Below are 24,661 nucleotides of genomic sequence, written 5' to 3'. Positions count from 1 at the left end.
ATTATTTCTCTGTCTGTACTGTACTGTGAACAATGACAATAAAGTTGACAGATGAATTAAGTGCATTTAACTGCCATTCAGTTGGGGTTTTAAATAAAGCATTTTCTGAGATGCACATTAAACATTAAACACATAAAAAAATTAAAAATAAAACATGGAAGAAATGTTCTGAGATTAAACCTTAAAAAAAATAATGTTTGAATTTTTTTTTTTTTTTGTAGTAGGCTATGTACATTCTGCTGAACAATAGTATTTAACCGTACTTTTATTTTGACGGGTTGACGTACCTTTACAGTTCTGTGTATGTGATGTGACGCTAGTTTTACTCAAATCAAACGGTCAAATGCTCATGAAGTGACTGTCAGAGCAGTTCTGGAGATGTTGTTCATGTGTTCACGTCCTTAGTGAGACAGCAGACGCTGAAATCACCGGAGCGTCACGCGCGCTTCAGTGTGTTTAATGAATGAAGACGCGCTTCTGCTCCATTCATTAACAGAGACACGCAGAACATGCATGATTCATATTTAAATAGACTGTTCCGGCTTAATATTTACAGATATTAGTCCATATCGTGATTTGATGTAAGTGCTATGACCTATTTTTGATTAATTCATTCAAAATGTGGCAAATTTCGTGCCATTCCGCGTTAAACTGTAAATTCCGTTTTTATGACTGGATTCCGTGATTCCCTCCACGTTTTCTGCATCGCGGAAATCATAGGGCCCTAGTTGTGGTATGTCAGCTCTATCTTGCAATGGACACACGCCACGACATTCTCTATACGTTTGCCCGCGCCCTCAAATCAAAACACTGCTTACTCCTTGCAGGATGCGATTTCGGACGCAGCGCTTGTCTCCTTCTGCTTTGTGGGTGACGTAAACGCGTTGTGTCACATTAAAAAAAATCATTGCGAAAGAACCAGACGTGAGATTTAAAATAAATTAAAAGAGGCTTCGAGGCAGAGTAATTTGCCTCGATCATTTTTTGTAATTGAGTTACTCGAGGAATCGTTTCAGCCCTAGTGTATAGTACATTTGCAGCTGTGCAAAGGAGGGAGTTTATTTCTATTCACTAGTAATTGATAATGTACAGTCAGTAAGTGGTTATTGGAAATTAAACCCAACATGGCTATCAGACCAAGGTTCTTATAAAATAAGGTTGATATGACCCCTTCAAGATCTTATTCAATTTGTTGAATTTAATTGTAAAATAATAATACTTTTCTTATTCATTTAAAAATGGCTTTTTTTCGAAACTCAAGGTTGCTTTACAGTGGTGCTGGTTTGGCGATAGTAACCAATTGACTGTACACAATCTTGCATATTACATATCAGCTTATCAAATAAATCTATATAGTGGTTAGTTATACAGTGTTGACCTTGACAATTATCATAATTCAGAAATACTTTACCACTGGTTGTAGCAACTTAAGCCTGGCTCACACTAGGATTTTTAGCCCAAGTTAGCCCGTGTTTCCCCTCCTGAGAATCGGAGCAAAAATCTTGCAGAGCACCTCGATCCGTCCCGATGTTTGGCGCAAACTATCTGGTAATGCGAGGCATTCACAGATCGAATCTTGCATCTCCCATACTGCTTGCACACAAATCGGGCCAGCCCCGATCATATCAAACATGTTTGATATTTAGGATTTAAATCTGGATGATGACGGCTATATTATTACGTTAGTAAGTTACTTTCACAATAGCCAATGCACGACCACAAAACAGCTGCTGTACAGCTTCAGTTGGATAGTGGAGATGGAGGAAACTGCTTCTTGATGTTTTATAGTAACACGACTGTCTGTATAATGTGTTGAAAAGGTATCACAACCGTAAGGAGAAAGAGAAGTGCTGGAGTGAAATCGCCTCAGTTTTGAATTGCAGTTTGTGAGTGCAAAAAGCTGCTTGCACGCTAGCTAACATATGTACAATAAACATCACTGAAATAGTGATGATCTGCTGCTTGAGATCACGTGAGGCGCTCCCTCTGGCATGATAATCTCAGTAATATCTTGTAGTGTGTGATGCGCCATGATTTTCAAATCTTGTAATGTGTGCATGTTTAAGATTTGAGGGAAGATAATCTGCAAAGATTCTCTTTGTGTGTGCTGCAACCAGATTTCATAATCGGTTAGGATTTTAAAACTGTAGTGTGAGCCCGGCATAACCAGCCAGAATCATGTCTTCCAAAGAGTGGAAAGTCCACAAGAGAGTATGTGAAAACCAATGAGCTCTCTTAAAAATAAACATTCCAAAAAGACTCCTGTGCAGCGGTTGGGTGTTAAAGGTTCTGTAGACGCCAATAAAAGTCCTTGAAATGAAGAGAGCTTAAACTTGACTGATTTAATATGCCCACCTGTAGATATGCCCTTGAGAAGATTCACTAATAGTTTGATTTCAAACATGTACTGTAGTAACTGTAGTAGCTAGGCTGCTTTGCATTTTCAGTTTAATTTACATGAACATCTGGTAAACATTTAAAGGTGCTAATACATCATGATCACACTTGTAATGTTGAAATTCATCCTCTATAGCTTTAGACTGACCAGTAAATGAACAAATTCAGGGTGCTTAAAGGGGTAGTTCACCCAAAAAGTAAATTATCTCATATCATTCTTAACCTGTAAGACCTTCGTTTATCTAAGGAACACAAATTAAGATATTTTTTAAGAAATCCGAGAGCTTTCTGAAACCTTCAAAGACAGCCAATGAAGTACCACGTCCAAGGCCCAGAAAGGAAGTTAGGACATTGTTAAAATGGTCAAAGTGACATCAGTGGTTTAAATGTAATGTTTTTCATACATTTACAATTTTTGGGTAAACTATCCCTTTAACTCTGAGTTGTGGAAAAACATTTTTAGAGTTTGGGTTATGTTTTAGTTTTTGCTGATGCCTGCAATGGATTTTTTTAGCTTTCAAAGTATGGTTTAGAGAAGGGTTAAGAGATGTCAGTCATGTGTAGTGGTTTAACTATAGGTCTTTCACCAGTGGGAAATGGTTTAGCAGAGAGCAGCTCTGCCTCAGACAGCGCACTGTCTCTGTGTGGAGTCTGTAGGCGGGAATGAATGAATATAATGATCTGCCAGTTCATTATTTGGCTGCCTTCTTTTCTAGGGCACAAGAACATGTGGTTGTGTTATAGTAAGTGTCAGAGTTTAAAGTCAAACCTGTTTACAAACAATCTGCCTTGACAATGGAATGAGCCCTGGAGAAAAATGCTAAAAATAATAGCAAGTTTGTGTTCAAAAAAGCATTTCTTGGATTGTATACATTTTTAAACATTGTGTTCTGTCACAAACTTCTCAGTACTACATACGTAACTCGGAATGGGCTGATAGCCAGATACGGATTATTGTGAGAATTGCGTTTGTTAGTAATTAACCTTGTTAGCAATGACAAATGAATATTTACTGTTGCCTGTGTGGCAGTGATCCCAAAGGAAGCAGCCAAATCTGTCAGTGCTACCGACTGTGATGAAATGACTAACAGTGCTTCTAGCATTGTTTGATTTCTCTTAAGCCACTCAAGGAAACCCCGCAATGCCACAGTGTTTACACTTTATACTTTTCGAGGAAATGAAGAACCTACAAATGGCTTAATTATATTTATGGTGTCTGCACATTAAACTGGTATCAACAAAGAGAGCGTTTGACACTTTTTTTTGTTGTTGTTTTTGGTCATGCAGTTGTCATGATTTGAATGGTCTGCTTATAGAAACAGATTTGACAGCTTCAGGTTTTTATGTATTGGAGAGATTTGGCACAAGGCAGCGAGCAGATGTTTTCAGAGCAATAGGGACTTTTTCCATTTTTCGTAGGACTTGATAAACAGAAATGTAAACACAGCTTTGTTACATCACTTGTTGTCTATAAGCCCACTACATGTTTGCATGCAGGAAGTCATCCAGCTAGCTGTCCATTGGCAAGGGCTAGTGGATCAAGGTGTCTCTGTTATTTTTAGACATCAACACGGTTTTTCAGTCTTTCACACATTCATTGGTGAAGGTTAACAATAAAAGAAGTTAATGCACTGCTGCATGAGAAAAATGTGGAATAGGGAAACCAAGGAACTCTCAATGTTTAGTTTAATTTTAATGTAAAATAATGGAAATAAAATGGAGTCTGGAGGTTGTACTGTAGTAATAATAACAATGCGTGATGTTGATAGGAGAGGAAAAGCATAAGCCTATGCAAGCTGCCCCAGGGAAATCCTCTGGCCCAATAAGCAGCTTGGTGCTGCTCCACAGCTGGGGTGTCATTGTTTTGATAAAGGCATACACTGAAAGGCTGGATGTGACCCCAGAGTGTGTGCTGAGAGCGAGGATCTGTGCTTGTTTATTAACAAGCCCATGTTTCTAAGCTATCTGCCAGGAACAGTGTCAGCAATGGGTTTGAAGTAGCATTTTTCTAAGTGCTTTTATCTGATGTGTGTGAGGGAGTTTTTTATGGTGTGTTTTTTTTAAACACAATAATCTACAGCAAGGTTATGTTAGTAGAGGCCAGTATGGGCAAAGCATGACACATGAATGTGTTTCTCACATCGTAATAGGAATGCACTGTTCATTTAAATAAAGTTGGCATTTTAAATGATCAAGAAAATGGACCAAAAACACTGACGCAGCATGCTCTTCACAGATTTTTGTCCAATCAGATGCTCCCTCTAATACTTCCTGTCACCAGCTAGCAGGTAGAAAAATATGGTTCTTGGTAACTAATGCTTATTGGATATTTGTTCAACAATCAATAGGACAAATACAATACAAGAAAGTATAATAAGTTAAAATAAGAAATAGCCAAATGTCTAACTGTATGAAATAGCTAAGCATTGGTTTTTCTTAAAGCTACTAAAGTTCTTCAGCTAAGAGCACTGAGGATGTTCTCTTTATTTTCTCTTTATTTAGCTTATTAACATTAAGGAGACAGACAGCGATAGGTTTATTAATCTGCTGTCATTTTAAGATCTAATGTAATGAAGCACATCTGATTTTCTCTCAACTGTTCACATAAAATGCACTTTAGACTTCATAGGCTGTGTTTCTGACAGTTTAAGTGGAATAAGCGCAATTACATTAATTTCCAACTTGACTGCATTAGACATAATTGTGAGTGAAGACTGAGAAACTTTTACAACAAAAGAACCATTTAATTGTACAAAAGATCTTTCACTCATTCCATTTCGTCACAACTTTAAAGAGCAGCTCTATTTGTAAGCAGCATAGTGTGGGCAAAATATAACACAATTTGGAGACATTGCTTCTGAGTTTGTAGTGTTTGCCTACCTTGTTTCTGTTTGTACTGTATGTATTTTTAATAATTTCTTTGTCTTTGTTTAATTTATTTCACAGATGTCTAAGCAGCGATGTGAGATTTAAAATATTTATTGAATTGCAATTCAAATGGCAGTTCCAAAATCTGTCAAAACAAATACAATATATTTCAGATGATGCAATATTTTTTTTTGTCATATTAAACAGTCCTATATCAGTGCAGTGTGTAATGAAGGTTTTTTTTTTTCTATCTTAAAAAAGTGTCTGTGTTTTGGATTAAAAAACGGACTCGAGCTTCTGTGTAGTAACCCATTGATATCACTAAATGAGGTCAGTCTTTGAGATTCAAATTTTGTCCTTTGGTTAGTAGGAGGAAGGAATGCCTCCTGATTTGCTTGTGCCTGATCAGAATTGATAATTTTCATTGCTTACCCTTGCCGCACAACAAAATCCACACTGTCCTCCAGCTTGAGCTCAGAGGTACACTTAAAACCAAACACTCCTTTCCAAGAATTTCCACCCCAGTTAAACACATAAGTTCTGAAATGCCTCGTCAGACTCTCACTCTCCTTTCTTTTTCAAATGCATTCACTGTGTCTTCCTCTTGATTAAAGGTGCAGTTCCAGAAGGTCCAGCAGCTCCGTCTGTCACAGAACCGGGCACAGTACTACGGTGGCTCGCTGCCCAATGTCAACCAAATAGGCAATGCCAGCACTGATTTCCAGGTACCCGAGTTGCCCTTCATCCACTTATCTAAGTCTACTAAATCTGTCCAGCAAGTCATGTTCATTTAGGAGAAGATAAGCCCCAGCCATATACTCTGCTTCTCTACCCTCAGATAAATGATGTCAAGAGATGGTAATTGCAAACCTTTTTCTTAAAAAAAACAAAAAGTGTATTTGTCCCCACCTCTTAGTCTGCCCTCACTTTACCTACTCCTTCAGTGCACTGCTTTCCCCACGAGTACACTTGATACAGTGGGGCGATCCAAGAACCAAAGAACTGTATCTGTGTCTATCCCCTATGGAGAGGAGTGTTGTATACCTTCAGGTGAAAGTGCTCTTGTTGCTTCGAATAAAGCTTCTTTGAGACATCGAGCAGTGATCCCTACTTTTTGTCTGCCATGAGAAACCAAACCTAGAAGCTTTACCTTTGGAGTAGAGTGATTTCACCTGGGGACACAAGCTAATGGTGGCACTTTTAAATTTACGTGTGTATATTTTGTTTGTTTATTCTGCGTGTTCTGAAATAACATGATGTCTTTTTACTATTTATTAAGTGACTTATGACACATTTTTGCATTTGTGAGGAAAGTGTTAACCAAGGATGTGTTTTTCTACAGGGGACTTTTCCCTCCGGGCTGGACTCTGTGCGAGGGACCAGACACCATGGTCTGGTGGAGAGGGTCCATCGAGACCGCAATCGGATCAACTCACCGCACCGCAGGCCCATTGACAAACACGGGCGGCAGATATCCTTTGAGTAGCCTATCCACTAGCATAAAGCCTTTGAAGAGGAAAAGAGTGATCTGTGAGGGTCTTTACTTGCGCTAGTAGATGCATCATTATTATGAGCTCACAATGTTGCATGTGTCATACATGTTGACCTTTGCTCATGTGGGCAGCTTTTTTGAGGCTTCAGGCTGTGTGATGATACTTTATGTATTGATATTTCCAACTGCTGCACTGTGGGTGTGAATGAGTGGGTAACTGCAATAACCTGCTGTTTTCTCCCTACTCATTTTTTTCTTTTCTTTTTTTTTTTTCCAGTGAGAATCGTTTAGAGATTTGAATATCAGTACTCTGGTGTCCTCATTAGTGGGTGATGATCAAACCTCGCCGCCGATCGTATTGCGCATTCTTCCGCTAGTTCTGCATTCATTCAGCACGCAGGTTGATGAAGTCACTGGCTACGCCGGCCCAGCCGGTCTTTTATCCTCCTCGGTTGTGTAGTTGGCAGATTTCTTTCATAAATTTTTCAGCGGTTGTCTGTAAGCTTAATCGTCTGTTGGCTCAAAGATAATTTCGGTCTGCAGATTAATTAAAAATAAAAATGCCTTGTGAGTTTACAACACTGTTTTGAAGATGTGGAATGCATGAACTGTCGTCCACTGATCTAGTTTTGAAGCCACACTGAGGTTTTGAATTATGTAGTACCAGAGTAAGAAGCTAGTCCTTAATATTGGGATAGTTTGGGAATAATCCACTTGCTCTGATGCCGTGCCATATGGAGAGACAACAAAGGCAGCGCGAGGGAGACGGAAGAAGAAAAGTGTGGCAGAGTTGAGTTACGTAAGCGCTTTGAATTATGGGTTCAAAGTAATTCCACACGGTTTGCCACTGCCGCCCTTGTTCTTTGAGCGGGAAAAGGCATTTGTGACCACAGTCATGCTAAAAACTGCAAGACCTGTTTGTCAGAACTCTGTCGACTCCGTGCTCTGTGAATTGAACCACTCCCTCCCCAAGAGCTGAAGATATTGTTGTTTATTCTCGTGGGTTCCTTCAGAGTCTCTTATGATACTTTTTTTTTGTACATTTACATTGGTTCATTTTTGATTGTTCACATTAATTGCTAAACACTTGTTTCTATTTGTCTCTTAAACCGAAAATTATTTTAATGAGTATTTTAATGGGCTGTTACTGTCTTCAAATCTCTTTGCTGTAGGCTCAAAGCTTTCATGTTTTTTTTGTTGTTGGTGCTGCTTTCAGTTTGAGAGTTCAGCATGTGTCTTATCCCTGTCAATAAGAAGGCTTACTAACACTCATTAATCTGATGCAATAGAGAGTCCATATTGAGTTCCATTCTAACTCGTTCTTTAGGGCCTTGATTGTGGTGCATCACTGTTTCTCAAGTTAGAGATTTAAACAAACCTCTGAATGTTTAACTGTGGAAACTAACTTGTCCTGCACATTTTTTAATAATGGTTTTTGCATTTACATTTTTGCTTTTTATATGGCACTTATATGTTGCTATATGGGGGCAGCTGTGGCCTAATGGTTAGAGAGCCGGACTAGTTACCAGAAGGTCGCCGGTTTGAGTCTCGGTGCTGGCAGGAGTTGTTGGTGGGGGGGAGTGAATGAACAGCGTTCTCTTCCACCCTCAATACCCATGGCTGAAGTGCCCTTGAGCAAGGCACTGAACCCCCAGTTGCTCCCCGGGTGCTGGATATAGCTGACCACTGCTCCAGGTGTGTGTTCACTTCTCACTGCTGTGTGTGTGCACTTGGATGGGTTAAATGCAGAGCACCAATTCCGAGTATGGGCTACCATACTTGGCAAATGTCACGACTTTCACTTTCTTTCACTTACATGTAAAATAAATACATTCTTAAACTCAAAACTACAGTACAATCTACATTTAATCTGATCATCAAAGACATTCACCCACTAAACGTTTCATTTTCATGCTACTCTAATTCTTGGTGAGAAAATATTAGGAAGGATGCAAAGCCCAAATTTTTTTCCCTTTAGTGCCAGATGTCCCTCACAGTGTTGGCTTGTTTTGCTCTCATCGATTGATCCACATCTGCCAAGATTAGACTCTCCCACAGACTCGCTAGCCAACTTCCTCCAAACCCATGTAGTTGCTTTCGAGCCGCATATATCACGCCAGATGCCTTGGATCTTGCTTTGTCTGTGGAGTGTTTCTGGAATGATGTCTAGTTGGAGGACGAGCGGTGTGGGTCGAGTGTGAAATGTCAGAGAGAAAGGTTAGCTCACCCACGCCATCCTGGAGCTTCTGAGACGAAGGTGCTGTCACAGCCACCCTGTCTGTCCACACCGCTTCAGCAGACATGGGCTAATTAGATTTTAGGAAGGATCCCTTGTAATCCAAGCCGTCTGGTTTATGTCATCATCGCTTTCCCCCTCCCAGTCCGCGTATCAACAACAGTATTCACACAATGTCACGCCAGGGATTTCATACATATGATTGCGGTGTTTGAACGAGAAGGCCAAGGATGGTTTTTCTGTGGCCTGGATTTGACTGCTCACTGGTTGGTTATTCTGTGTTGTGTCATGGTGAGGGTCACGGGGTGGGCTTGTGGTTGAAAGGTTGGCATGAAGAGGTCAGTCTCTCATTACTGCAGCAGAACTGATGACTAGGTTTTCCAGGCCTTAGCAGATGTTGTACAGACAAAGACTCTGTCCTGCTTTCTGCCTTGTAAATCCTCTCCTCCTCCCATCTGGATGTGAGAGTCTTGGCACAGAGGGACATGACGAGGCAGCATTGTCAACATTGGTCTGAGTTGAGGAAAGTGTTTACTCAAGGAGTTGTTCAGCTGGACTGTTTTCGCTACTATAATTCCTGTAACTTTTCTTAGAGTGTTAAGTGGATTTGGAAAGCACAAGGGAGATTTTAAAAGGGTCATATCAAGACAAATCAGGTGAGATCAAAGTTTTGTGTAATATGAAATCATGATCTCCACCCTTCTTCAGTCTGAGAAAATCTATTGAAACTAATCTGCAAAATACTGCTTGAACTCAGTTGTGCCTGCCTGGGCTGCTTGAAACATTGTCCACTAACCACAGTAAGGTAACAAGAAGAAAGTGTGATTAATTAATTAATTGAATTAATATTAAAGTCTGAAAACAAAATGTGAAAACCCAGTCTTCCGGAGAGACAGTTTAAAAATTCCAAAGATAATGTTTCGAATTTATGAGTGCTTTTTGTGCTCGTTCAAAACAGTTGCGTTCGATCTTTCACTGCCTGGGCTGATTTAAATCTAGCAGTTCTGTTGTGTTTGTATCGCGAGTTCAGTGAAGCAGGTAGTGAAGATTCTCTCCAGCCAATCCGAGATCTACGTGATTTACATGTCATGTTTTAGTAGCGGTACGGTTCACTTCGAACCTCAACCGAAGTGGTACTAAAAAAAGTACCATGTACTGTAGCCAGTGGAACCCCCCCAAAAGTGGACTGTACCGAAGCCGTACATGCAGTGGAAAAGTGCCATAAGTGAGCGTAAGAGATTTCTTTCAAAATCATTGAAAAAATTTAATCGACCCCAAACTTTTGATCAGTAGTGCAGAGATAAAAATACAGTAAAAGTCAAAACTAGACAGAGTCTGGAAAATGGTCTTGATTAAATGAACACGTTTTTGAGGTTTATACCTTCTATATAAACAAAGATCGAAGCATATGTGTTTGTGAGATTTGCTTGTAAAAGCTTCAGAGCATTTCCTTGACTGAACTACGCTGAGAGCTCTCCCTATGGAACGATGTACCTTTCTCCTCCCCCTGACAACAGCTGGAGAAGGTGAGTCCTGCCCTTAAAACTATTAGGACTTCTATAGTCCTGCACACACCCATTCACCACCCACAAATATGTGTCTGTGCATCCATTACATACATTGTTACGTTCTACTTAATGATCATATCTCCTGTCAGTTGCAGGGCAGAGTGCAAAGATGATGTTATCTTGAAACGAAGCCTTTTGTAGCAACATCAAGCAGTGTTGCGAGAGAGATCGTGTCACATTAGAGGGAGTGTTAATGTGTGTTTTGCATTTGCATACGCTATCCCCACAGATGCGTGAAAAGAAAACAGTAATGACACATTTGTTTTTTTAGCGCATCCGCAGCGATAGATAAGACTTGCAAAAGGTTAGAGAAAACAGAAGTGTTCAAAGAGACATACGCATGTTGTTTTGTCATTCTTGACTCTTAGGGAGATTATAAATCCTTTCTCTGACCACAAACGCTCACGTTTGCTCTGCACAAATGTTGCTCTTCTCGGTTCAGCCCCAGTGACCTGTAACAATTGGACGGTTTTCCTCATTTGTTTTGCCGAGGAGTGAATTGCAGCCAGTAATAAAAGGCTTAAGGAAGCTTCTCCTCATCATAGTCATGTTTTGAATGCAGGCTTGGCAGGCAGCCAGTATGCCTTCTTACCTGGCCTCCATGTTGACTCTTCAACTTGTAAAACTTTCAGAGTCCACGCCCTGTGGCATTGTTTACACCTGAAAATTGGTTGGCCTGATCAGCTTTGGCACAGCCTTCTGTTCCCACTGTGGCGAAACACTGCTGTGACGGCCATATGCCATAGAGCAGCTCACATACGACACAACACACAAGATCCAGGGCTTTAACTTATTTATTTTATTGCTTTTAGATTAAAATGCGAAAAGAAATTATAGTTAAAACACCGATGTATAATTGTTTGTAGTAATAGTTTGGAATTATTAAGATTTTGTAATGTTTTTGAAAGGAGTCTCACCAAGGCTGCATGTATTGGGATTTATTGTAAATACATTTGTGGGGAAAAAAAGTAATTAATTCCTTTGATGGCAAAGCTGAATGAACAGTCTTCAGTGTTAAATCATTCTTCCAGGATTCGAACGCAACATGTTTTCTTTAGCCTATAATGGTTTTCTATTCGTAAAATGCTCAATGTGTTACATGCATTGCATTCTTATCATGGGCTCATTTGCTTGTCTGTACATAGAATACTGTATTAAGAATGTTTACCAAGTTTTGTCTTTTAAAAATACTCTCTTTAAAGCATGAAGCCACGTTAAGCGTTTCCTTATAACAGTTTTATATCGATAAAATGCTTTATGCATAATTTAACACATTGCGTTCTTATTATGGGCTTATTTGCTTGGATGTACATTGTATGATTTGCTAATTATGTGTATAATGAGTTTGGTATTTTAGAAACACTCTCAATTAACGCATTAAGCATTCTAGAATGTCCCCGTCAAAGTTGCGTTTTTTACTATAGCAGTAGACTCACGATACTTTCTGATCATATTTAAAAAATCAAGCTGTCATTGTTAAAAGCATCATGTGACACTGAAGACTGGAGTAATGTCTGCGGAAAATGTTGGCTTTGGCATTGGATTAAATAATTTTTTAAAATGCATTCAAATAGAAATATAATTTATTTATAACAATGTCACTATATCACTGTTTTTGTAGTACTTTTGATCAAATAAATGCAGCCTTGGTGGGCATAAACATGAAAAAACATTAAAGAAGCTCTAAACACTAAAAGAAATCATGGTTATTCCAAACTTTAGGGTGGTAGTTGGTGTGTACAGAAGCAGATGGGGGTAGCAGAGGATAATGCTCACATGGGGAGTTTAGCTGAATATATGATCTTAGGCAAACTTTTAGAGCTTCATTATAAATGCATAAATAGTGAGCGGTTCACTCCACTTCAAGGGGTGTCTCAGAGGCTTCTTATGAATTATGAAACATAGGATTCAGAGGATCAAGCACAGTTAGATCTTCACCACTACAATGTATATATCTGAAATTTTTGCAATGCTTTCCTGTTTAACCTTTTTAATTAAATCCAGTTTTCTTCTCTTCTTCAAGAGTCTTGTCATTGTTTGTTCAAATTGTGTCCTGGTGAAGCCTGAATACTAACCACAGCATTTCTCTCTGATTCTAACCGTCTCTTTTTCTTCCTCAAGGATGAATGTTCAGCTATTCCTCAAATCTCTTCTCAGTGTAAACCGCGCTAACTAAACCTGCCAGATCTTTTGCTAGCTACCCCTCAGAGCCGCCCTCCTCCATCCCCAGAACAGATTGTGAGCTCAGCGTGTTTGTAAGCCCTCCTCCCTCTTTGCTCTGGACCAGATTAACATTCGCTAATGACCGTGGTGCATGTTTTGGTTTGGTTTTAGTTTTATTCCGGTGTGCCCGTTTGACCTAGCACAGATTTGTGTGATTGAATTGTGGGTATGCTGCTGTGTCTTTTTTTCTTTTGGGATCTTGTGCTCTAATATCATCTCACGTGAATAAACGAAGAGCTGAACAGATGTTTTCTGTCTGCATGGACATTAGAGGTTAAGCTAGATTTAGAAGGAGTCGGGGAGCAATCGCAAATGATTTTTGGCATTTTTAATGATGCTGGTGGTGTTTGTGAAGTCTGCCGTTTGTTGTGTGACACGGCATAGATGTACTAGTGTTTGGTTTGTGCTGTTATAAAATGGCTCAAGGGATGCCTGCTTGGATGTTTGTGATGCTTTAACGCATGTTAAGTAAGCATGTTAAGTAAGTAAGGCATAAGGAACTAGTTACTGCTTTGCTCAAGGGAGATTTCAAGGCCAGTTGGCAATAAATTGGTGATCATGGTTTTCGGTGCAGTGTTCATGAAGGTTCAGTGAGACTTTCCATGAAAAGAGTATAAAGTAGGGCCTCAAAATAATAGATTATTTTAATTATTTTCCATGTTAGTAGATGTTTAATATTCAGAAAATATTCTTAAGGGGTTAAACTAATTATATGAGCATTATATTCTGAGGTTTGCAACAAAATGAAAGCTTTTCAATTAAATACGTTATTTAAAAAAAAAAATACATTTACATAAATAGCCTGCGTAACAGGTTGCAGATGTAGCCTAAATTAAACTATCACTCGGCAGCCTCTAGCTAGATTAGGAACAAATGATCAGTGTATAAACGCCTTGGAGAGCTGCTTCTGGGATGGTTCAGAAACATGCTTTAATAATCCTAACACAAGCACTGACTAGAGCGGCCGCAATCAGCTCGGGATCCTGTGTCTGAGTCGTGACGCCCCGCAGATTTGGGCATAGCGAAGTGTCAATTAATACGTTCATTCCTTCCTCTGTACTGCTAGTTTAAACGCAAATAAACATGACTGAACATCTCATGCCTAATGTAATTGCTCAATCAGTGTTTCAACCGCGAAAATGCATTAACAATACAGCGTGGAAATAACATTTCACGTAGCATTTAATTTACCTCAGCAAGTCATCAGTGTTCACAGCTCGTTAGTTCACTAGAGAAATGACATCTAGAGAGGAGGATTTTGCTAAATATTACACCATATACTCATTATATTTTACTAAACCTGTTAGTCTTAATTATTTAATGTATGTTTAAATTAACCTGTTATGAAACACACTAAGATAGCCATTGTGTATTTTAATATATTTTAACAAATATCTTAGAAATATATGCATTTTGATTGTTAGTCAAGTCAAGTCTGCTTTGTCAATTCTTCCACATGTACATCACATACATACAGACAATTGAAATTACGTTACTCTCAGATCCTTGGTGCATACAGATAACGCTAACAGTAGAGAATAAAAATACAGTTTTTGTGTGTGTGTGTGTTGATCATCTGTTTAAAAATAAATAGTAATTAAATTTAAGTTTGGGTTAAGTCAGACGGAATTGTTTCCTTATGTAAAAGGGCTCCCTATAGTTTTAAGCATAAGCTGAAGTAGATTTTTATCACTAAGAAATTTTAAAATGTAACTCAGTGTATTTTAAGAAAGAGACACTTTTTTTTACTAAACCATAAAAAAAGCTTAATTTTTACCCACTACTGTACCAAAATCATACTGAACCGTGAAGTTAAAACCGAGGTGCGTACCGAACCATCATATTTGTGTACCTTTACACCCCTAATATATATGTATATGTGTATGTATGTATGTGTGTGTGTGTGTGTATATATATATATATATATATATATATATATATATATATATATACTGTATATATATACTGTATATATATACTGTATATATATACACACATACATACATACATACAGTACAGACCAAAAGTTTGGACACACCTTCTCATTCAAAGAGTTTTCTTTATTTTCATGACTATGAAAATTGTAGATTCACACTGAAGGCATCAAAACTATGAATTAACACATGTGGAATTATATATGGAATTATATACATAACAAAAAAGTGTGAAACAACTGAAAATATGTCATATTCTAGGTTCTTCAAAGTAGCCACCTTTTGCTTTGATTACTGCTTTGCACACTCTTGGCATTCTCTTGATGAGCTTCAAGAGGTAGTCACCTGAAATGGTCTTCCAACAGTCTTGAAGGAGTTCCCCGAGAGATGCTTAGCACTTGTTGGCCCTTTTGCCTTCTGTCTGCGGTCCAGCTCACCCCTAAACCATCTCGATTGGGTTCAGGTCCGGTGACTTTGGAGGCCAGGTCATCTGGCACAGCACCCCATCACTCTCCTTCTTGGTCAAATAGCCCTTGATGCCTTCAGTGTGACCCTACAATTTTCATAGTCATGAAAATAAAGAAAACTCTTTGAGAAGGTGTGTCCAAACTTTTGGTCTGTACTATATATATATATATATATATATATATCCCCTAATATATGTGTGTATGCAAATATATAAAGCGTTTTTGTAATATAAATGTTTTTAATAATGAAAATCTCCCTAGCTTTTGAAAGCTATTGTAGCATTTAATACTGAGTAAATGAGCACTGGCTGCTAGTATGAGTAGTCTGCAGGGGATTGCTCTTGGTTCTCTATTGGTTTAGGAGTGCAGAATGAGGTGTTTGGGCAGCAGAGGATGATCGTCCTGCTTTACTGGAGTCTCATCCTAATGTATGCCCTGGAGGAACTGTTTACAGCTCTCTCAACACATCTGTGATGCATTACCTACCGCAACACACATTGGGTAAGGGTTAATGAGCTGAAAAGGGCGTGAACGCAGCTCCTTAACCCCTTCCGTCCATTAACCACACAACTTGGTGCAACCAGTGCTGATTTCTGTTGCTTATTCACACAATAACCTGGTGTATCGATGGCGGATGTGTTTTGAGTTCAGTTCACAGGGCCTCACATCTACCACCAGAAAAGGAAATGTGAGTGGACTGAGGTAGCATGTTGCCAATAAAAAGAAGTTGTTGGCATTGAAATTATCAAGAGGAAGCCCGGCTGATACTGAAGCATTAATATAAAGTGTTTTGGAGACTTCACGTCCATTCCTTTCAACTTTTTTCTTTGACTATTCTCACAACATATTCTCACGTGGATTTGTGACCCTTATAGTACTAACATTTAATCTGGTGTGCGATCTGAATGTCAGTGTTTTAGTTTGCCCCAGTGCTCCGTTGCATCCGTAGGAACGACATTGCTACTATTATACTTTCAGGCAAAGTGCTTCCAGGGGTACAGCTGTCCCTCTGGTGTCTGGGTAAACAGGGCTGGTTCTGAATCCTGGGCAACATCCATACATTTCCCTGTGGAGCTCAGCTGGACTGGGTCAGAAACACGGGTCAGCGCTGTACTCTTAGTCCCACGCTCTCCCATCCTGGATCTGAGCCTCTGCTCTTCCCAGACAAGAATTCCTCTGGGAGGTTTTCTAGAAAGGCATTCATCCTGACTCAAGTGTGATTCAATAGCGATAAGATTTCATTAAAGAACCTCTCCGTTTTTGGTGTTCTGCCTGATGCAAGTTTAAAAATATCTGTTTTTCATGTTGTCTTTTACCACAGGTCAGCTTTAAATAACAATCTGTTTATGGATCCTTTTCTAGCAACTTTTACCAAGACCTGCTTTTGTTATGAGTCTGTATAATTCCATATTGCTGGGTAATTGCAACGTTTTTCTCGCAATTTTGAGTTAACATCTTGCAATTTGTGATCCAAATTATTCAGAATTGCATGATACAAACTAGCAATTCTTACTTTAGTTCTGAGAAATAGAGTCAGAACTGCCCGTTTATATCTAGCAATTTCGTCTTTTAGGGTTCGGCCAATACACGCTGCCATCGTCCATTGTTGATGGCTGTTAGACATCATGATGTTGAGTTGACATTGTGATCCCAATTGGCTATCGTGTTCGGAAACAAAATTGTGTACTATGGAACCCATAAAGGGTATAAATATGAGATGGGATGAAAATATATATTACAGTTCTTTCTTTTGCAGTAATCTCATAAGGCAATTACACAGTATAAAAATTGGGGGCCTCAGGGAGCCGCTTATTCGTGGCATTGAAATTTACCTTCACTTTCGAGATTCGCGGTCATATGTACTTTGTTTATACTATGTAGTGGCAGTAATTACCTCTTTTACTCTACTTTACTTTACAAGATTAGATGTTATTCAGTGGTGCTGATGATCTGCAAATCATTCGCCATCGTCCTCCGTCATCTCTGTTTATGTAGTAAGTTAATTTTTACAGTATGTACTGTAATGTAACAGGCAAATGTTGTTTGTTTTCCGTGCCTTTCTGAATATGGATTCACGCTTTGGGCACACTCCCTAAACCCTCCCAGTTGATGTAATTGTTCATCGCGATGTTTCACTGTAGACATCGCCAACCCTACTGGCTTTATTACTCACTCTTGCGAGTTTGTATCGCAATTCTGAGAAAAAAGTCAAAATTATAAGATTTAAAATCGCAGTTGCAAGAAAAAATGTCAGAATTGTAAGAGTAAGAGAAGTCATAAATAACTTTTTGTTTTTGGTCAGTAAATGCTGACAACATTTTGGGGGAACATTTTTGTGTGAACTGTCCCTTTAACTTAACTAAAAGACATAGTGATGCGTATTTGTCAATCAAATATTAATTTCTGTAGCAGTCCTGAATGTTTAAAATGCATTTACCAGATGAATATATTTATCTTCAAAAAATGAATTTGTTTGAGTGTCTTACATTTGAACTAAATGAATATTGCGTGTTCCGCAGTTAGCGACATTTTATCCATGTCCATACTTTAATGATATTTATGCTGATTCTAAGCAAACCAAATAAATGCATTTTGAAAATCTGATTGAATGACATATAAATCCAATCGTGCAATTAGTTAATAATAAACTAATAAACATTTAAAATTCAAAATGGATGGAAATTGTATATGCAGTAAAAACTGCATTTTAATATATTTTAAAATGATGATAAAGCTGAATTTTCAGTGTTACATGATCCTTCAGAAATCATTTTAATATCCTTATTTGGTGCCCAAGAAACTTTTCGTATTCTCAATGTAGAGTTGTTTTTCTTAACTTTTTTAAAATACTTTTTTTGGCTTGTTTTATTCATAGAAAGATTAGTAAAAGGGCTGGCAATTCGATGAATCGCATTCCAAACGCACATACATTATATATCTTTATGAAATATATTAATTTATATATAATACAAGTCATATATAAATATTGATTTATATATTCATATAAATATGTATATAAAAATATATTATATACACACGTAAATGTTCCTTAAATATGTGTGCATTTATATATAAATAAACACAGTACACACACAAACATATACTAACTAAACACAAACTTTTATTTTGGATGTGATTAATTGATTTGACAGCCCTAATTAATAACATTCCAAATGTCTTTACTGTTAATTTTGATCAATTTAAATTTAAATAAGTATTTAAAAACGCTTAGGGACACCAAAATTTTGAGCAGTAGTTTTATATAATTAGTTAGAAGTAGGGCTGCACGATTAATCGTGATTGTCATGTATATCTCGTCAGTAAACCTGGTTTTGTGATTAGTAGTAAGTCTCCATCACCAGCTTTCAGGTGGAGCAGCATTTACTGCACAGAGCCATAGTTCACTGACAAGCTACGCAAAATCGCATTCAAAATCGCAGACGATATAATCGTATGATTATGAAATCGTTCGCGATAATGACAACGGTTTGCATTTCTAACCACAGTACAATGGCCATAACATTAAAACAAAAAAAAAAGTAAAGGAAGAAAAGCAATTAAAAATAAAACCCACATCTGTAAACTAATAGAAATTATTACAAAGTATTCTGTTTTTTTTAACTGCAGCGATATCCATTTCCTGGATTTCTTCTTTGGGGCATTTTTGTATTTTCAGCACGAGAGCGCCCTCTGTCCTTTGGATGGAGATTTACTACTGATTATAGAACTGCTTCACTGAAAGATACCAGAGACAATTTATAAGAGACATGCCAGTTCCTCAATTCTCAATACAACTATATAAGGAAAACCCATAACTGCAAAGATGGTGGTTGTATGCACATGTCCCGTCCCTCTCGCTGGAAAACCAATCATTTGCTTTTAACAGTCAAGCCGGGACACATTTAAGCCTATCGTCTGGTTCCACTGACGCATGCGCACAGTTGAGGTTTTGCGACAGCGGAGACGATTTGGCGACAGCGAGTTGTGGTGTATGCAAGATCAGATGGAATCCACATAGAAGAGGGTGATAACAATGCAAAGGCACCGGACTACCAGTTAAAGCATTTTATATCGACCACAAATATGTTACCTTACATTCTAAATAAAACACACCGGCATTCTGGATAGAGACGTAAATGAAGTTGGTGTCGTGAACCCTTGCGCATGCGTAGTTAAAGTATAACCTGTGGGGGAAAAGGCGTTTTAAACCTTATTTTGAGTGATTATTATTATTTTAGCGATTTTTATCATATTTTTCTGCTGTTTCTATACATGCAGTTTTTATATCCCGGTGGGCAGTGAAAGTGCAGTTCTGACTCTCTGGCCATTCATTTAGATAGGGACCCTTTAGAAATAGTCTCTGAATTGCTTGGCTGTCACAAAGATTAAGGTTTTAAATCTTGTCGATTGCATTTGTGGCCAGTAAGATGTACTTGTTTGTTTGTTTGGTTGAGTCTACATTTCCTAATGTTGTTGCTCTGCTGAGGTGTTGCCTGCGTGTTTCTTTTGGTTCATTAACCATTCAAGTTATTATAGCACTTTTGTTTGCTCTCAGACATGGCAGCTCCAATCTAATTGAAGCAGTAAATCAGTGCTGCACAGTATTAGACTAACCTGGGGGAATAGGTCCTGATTTCTATGGCTCTGTTTTCATTTTCTTGAAGGTGTCACAGAGGAATTTCCACCCTGCTCGCTCTCTTCTCTCTTTGTCTCTCTCGCTTGCTCGTCCAGCTGTACTAACCCCTGAGCCAGGGCTACAGACTCAGTACAGTAGTGATTAACACGTGACTGTTTCCATTTCTAAAGGGAGCAACCGCCATGGACCGAAGAGAAACGACCTGGATTTAGATTAATATCACAGCTTAACAGGTGACCTTTGACTTTCAAGTTCCCCTCTCACAGATCTCCTCTGGACCTGTCTCTTTTTGTTTTCTTTCCGTCATCCCCTGCAGACCTCCTTTTCTCACCTTGTTCTGATTAAAACTGTTTCTTGATCAAGTCTTCATACAAACAGAATGATTTCAAGCCAATCACAGATGCTGTTTCTCTACTCAGCCGGCTATTCTACATTAAATAATGTCATTGTACCAAACTAATCCAATCCAGGATTCATTATTTCTACTAATGTTTTTTCCCTCTTAACCTCACTCATTATTTTGATGTAGAGTGACTTCTACCTTGAACTATTGCTCTACAAATACAACCCGAATTCCGGAAAAGTTGGGACGTTTTTTAAATTTTAATAAAATGAAAACTAAAAGACTTTCAAATCACATGAGCCAATATTTTATTCACAATAGAACAAAGATAACATAGCAAATGTTTAAACTGAGAAAGTTTACAATTTTATGCACAAAATGAGCTCATTTCAATTTTGATTTCTGCTACAGGTCTCAAAATAGTTGGGACGGGGCATGTTTACCATGGTGTAGCATCTCCTTTTCTTTTCAAAACAGTTTGAAGACGTCTGGGCATTGAGGCTATGAGTTGCTGGAGTTTTGCTGTTGGAATTTGGTCCCATTCTTGCCTTATATAGATTTCCAGCTGCTGAAGAGTTCGTGGTCATCTTTGATGTATTTTTCGTTTAATGATGCGCCAAATGTTCTCTATAGGTGAAAGATCTGGACTGCAGGCAGGCCAGGTTAGCACCCGGACTCTTCTACGACGAAGCCATGCTGTTGTTATAGCTGCAGTATGTGGTTTTGCATTGTCCTGCTGAAATAAACAAGGCCTTCCCTGAAATAGACGTTGTTTGGAGGGAAGCATATGTTGCTCTAAAACCTTTATATACCTTTCAGCATTCACAGAGCCTTCCAAAACATGCAAGCTGCCCATACCGTATGCACTTATGCACCCCCATACCATCAGAGATGCTGGCTTTTGAACTGAACGCTGATAACATGCTGGAAGGTCTCCCTCCTCTTTAGCCCGGAGGACACGGCGTCCGTGATTTCCAACAAGAATGTCAAATTTGGACTCGTCTGACCATAAAACACTATTCCACTTTGAAATAGTCCATTTTAAATGAGCCTTGGCCCACAGGACACGACGGCGCTTCTGGACCATGTTCACATATGGCTTCCTTTTTGCATGATAGAGCTTTAGTTGGCATCTGCTGATGGCACGGCAGATTGTGTTTACCGACAGTGGTTTCTGAAAGTATTCCTGGGCCCATTTAGTAATGTCATTGACACAATCATGCCGATGAGTGATGCAGTGTCGTCTGAGAGCCCGAAGACCACGGGCATCCAATAAAGGTCTCCGGCCTTGTCCCTTACGCACAGAGATTTCTCCAGTTTCTCTGAATCTTTTGATGATGTTATGCACTGTAGATGATGAGATTTGCAAAGCCTTTGCAATTTGACGTTGAGGAACATTGTTTTTAAAGTTTTCCACAATTTTTTTACGCAGTCTTTCACAGATTGGAGAGCCTCTGCCCATCTTTACTTCTGAGAGACTCTGCTTCTCTAAGACAAAGCTTTTATAGCTAATCATGTTACAGACCTGATATCAATTAACTTAATTAATCACTAGATGTTCTCCCAGCTGAATCTTTTCAAAACTGCTTGCTTTTTTAGCCATTTGTTGCCCCCGTGCCAACTTTTTTGAGACCTGTAGCAGGCATTAAATTTTAAATGAGCTAATTAAGTGGATAAAAGTGTAAAATTTCTCAGTTTAAACATTTGCTACGTTATCTATGTTCTATTGTGAATAAAATATTGGCTCATGTGATTTGAAATTCCTTTAGTTTTCATTTTATTAAAATTTAAAAAACGTCCCAACTTTTCCGGAATTCGGGTTGTAGAAAAAAGGACAGTGTTTTTTTTATTTTTATTTTATTTTTTCGTCACCTGAGAATGGTTTAAAGGTCAGACCTGATAAAGCAGAGAGAAGCGCTGGAGTACATTAAGGTGCTCTTGAGAGTGCTCTCTTCATGTGTAGTTGCTTGATGAAGGCAGTGAGCGAGGGCAAAGGGTCATGTTGGCATGGCTCGGCTCAGCAGTTTATTTTTTTTGTGGCTCACTGACTGAGTTGTTTTCCTCCTTTCTTCCTCTCTCCTTCTGCCACAGAACAAACTCTGACTCAGCTCTGCACACCAGTGCCATGGGCCCAAACCCACAGGATCCTTTCGGCAAGAACCAGCAGATGGGCAGAGGACCTCCTCAGCGAAACGGTGAGCTCGGACCCCTCCTCCGCCTACTTTTAAAAGCCATTGTTATTGCATGGCATAACAATGTGGCTGAAACAGAAATGCAGGGGTCAAATGGATTGTACAGCGTCATCATGGATGACAAATCAGTGATTTATACCAGACCCAAATCAACTGGTCCCACCCGTAGTTCAGCGTGTTTGCATGACACAGCTGGAGCTCACTGTCTTGTTTGTCTAGTCGTCTTGGTTACAAACAGACATTTCAGATGGTATGCTGAAAATTGCTGACAATCAGCCCGCCCAGGGTGCTGTTAAAGGATGTTCCCTCTACCCTTATTTTTCTGATTTCTAGAGCTCTTGAAAACAAATTAATGTACAGCCTCACGAGCTTTATAGATGCAATAGTCTGGCTCATACTCCCCTAAAAACACACGTAGCCAGAGTTCACAGACACATGCTGCAGTGAAGATGTTTGTTAGACTATAGGATTATGTCATAGGGTGGGACGATCAGTGTTTCATCATTACAGCAGTGAATGTCTGGCAGAAAAGGTTATGGATGTGCTAATACAATTATGTATTGATCTTTATTACATGACATTTCATCAGCAGTTCAGGTCCTTGTCAATATATTTTACATTCATTAATATAATTTGGTTTGGGTGTGCGTTTTGAGCTTTATGATCTGCTTGTGTATTACTGATGTTTGTTATATATAAACCTTGCTTTGCAGCTTGTTACATCACATCCCTTTCTAATATTCCCTTTCACGTGAAAGCTTTACAGGATTTACATGGTCATGACGTGAAGAGTTTATGTAACATTATACAGATCGAGTCTAATACAGTAATATCATGCCAACACATACACAACTGTTCACGTTTGCTTTCTTTCTTTCTTTCTTTCTTTCATTCTTTCTTTCATTCTTTTTAATATAAATTAATACTCTTATTCAGGGAGGATGCATTAAAGGGTTATAAACTGCTTTTGTTTTTTTATTTTGTACTGTTCTCTGAGGTCCACTTATGTTTTCAAGATTTTTACATCAAAAAACATAATTTAGAAGTAATTTTCTGTAACGTTTAGACCCCCTCATCAGAACGCTCTGTTTGAATAGGCATGATGGATTGTAGACTCAAAAGTAAACGCCCACTGCTATGATTGGCTAACAGTTGTGTATGTTTGACAGCCTACATCCTATGCAGATGAACGCTGCTGTGTTTTAGGTTAAAAACTCATAAATGCTCAGTACACATCAAATGAACTTTAATAACATACAAACCAATAGTGACCATGTAATAAAAACAGTGTGTTGCAACATTACTGATGGGTCCAATATAGTCAACATAATTGTCTTTTAGGTGAAAATCCTGAAAAAAGCTGTCTGGAACTGCCGGATAATCAAAAATGGGCAAAGAGGCGGGAGCTGGTTGCAAAAAGCATGCCCACCTAGCTTGATGGTGGTGACAGCAGTGGTAATCCACCTGTCACTCAAGTGGCCACGCCCTTAATTATTCAGAATTTTAAGGGTTAATTTAAACGGATGACTTATAAAAAAAAACATTACCCCCTCACAGCTGACATGAAGGGCAAAATAAGCTATGTAGACTAAAACCACTTTTTGTACCAGTCTGTAAACATACTTTTTCTGGTGTTAAGTTAGGTATTTTAAAATTGGGAGTCTATTGGACAGAGACAGAGTTCTGTGTTGGTTTCACAAGAGAGACCGGAAGGTTGCCACTTGGTTTTTCCACAACTTGGCACTGCACAGTGTTTTGTTGTTTTCAGAGCCATCTTCAATGTTTGGTTTCTGCGTAGACCTGTGTTCGCCTCTCTCATTATTTTCACTACAGTACTAAACAGGCAGCGATGTAGAAGTAGGTGGTACGAAAGAATTCGAACCATTTTCTTCTGCATAGTTGGTGTTTAGCCACACTATTTTGCTGTTTTGGAATATTGGCTTTAATATAAAATGATTTTACATTAACGAGGAAGATTTGAGTTCTGAAACTTACAGGACGTTTTATAGTACAATGGCCTTTTAAATGTCAGAAGATCAAGGGAGTTTGGATTTCTCATTTCATGACCCCTTTAAAACAAATGTTTAGCTGGCCAGAAAGGGACTGATCCTTTTTTAATCATTACAATATTGTTGTGTGGGACACCGTGAGCTCAGAGACTGCAAGCTAAGCATTTAAAAACTCACACTACATACTAATGGTGTGCTTTGAATGAATAGTGCTCTTAAAGGGCTGTAGAGATAATGTAGTAATCTCACATGAAATGGAGTAGAGGCTTAAAAGGGTATTTGATACATCATCACAG

At 38.6% G+C, this 24,661-nt stretch overlaps 1 protein-coding gene across 1 annotated transcript in view; it reads left to right on the top strand.

Annotated features, from left to right (window-relative positions):
- crtc3 (CREB regulated transcription coactivator 3) overlaps positions 1-24,661 on the top strand; it is a 37,371-nt gene that overhangs the window by 1,280 nt on the left and 11,430 nt on the right. Inside the window, exons 2-6 of the mRNA XM_059534965.1 lie at positions 5,880-5,990; positions 6,608-6,736; positions 10,458-10,519; positions 19,992-20,054; positions 22,256-22,359. Of these exons, the coding sequence (XP_059390948.1) occupies positions 5,880-5,990; positions 6,608-6,736; positions 10,458-10,519; positions 19,992-20,054; positions 22,256-22,359 (469 nt within the window). The remainder of the gene's footprint in view (positions 1-5,879; positions 5,991-6,607; positions 6,737-10,457; positions 10,520-19,991; positions 20,055-22,255; positions 22,360-24,661) is intronic.

The sequence above is a fragment of the Carassius carassius genome, chromosome 3 (genome assembly GCF_963082965.1).
Source record: "Carassius carassius chromosome 3, fCarCar2.1, whole genome shotgun sequence".
NCBI classification, from domain to species: Eukaryota; Metazoa; Chordata; class Actinopteri; order Cypriniformes; family Cyprinidae; genus Carassius; species Carassius carassius.
Note: the sequence above shows the minus strand (reverse complement) of the source record. Positions and strands in the feature narration are given on the sequence as shown.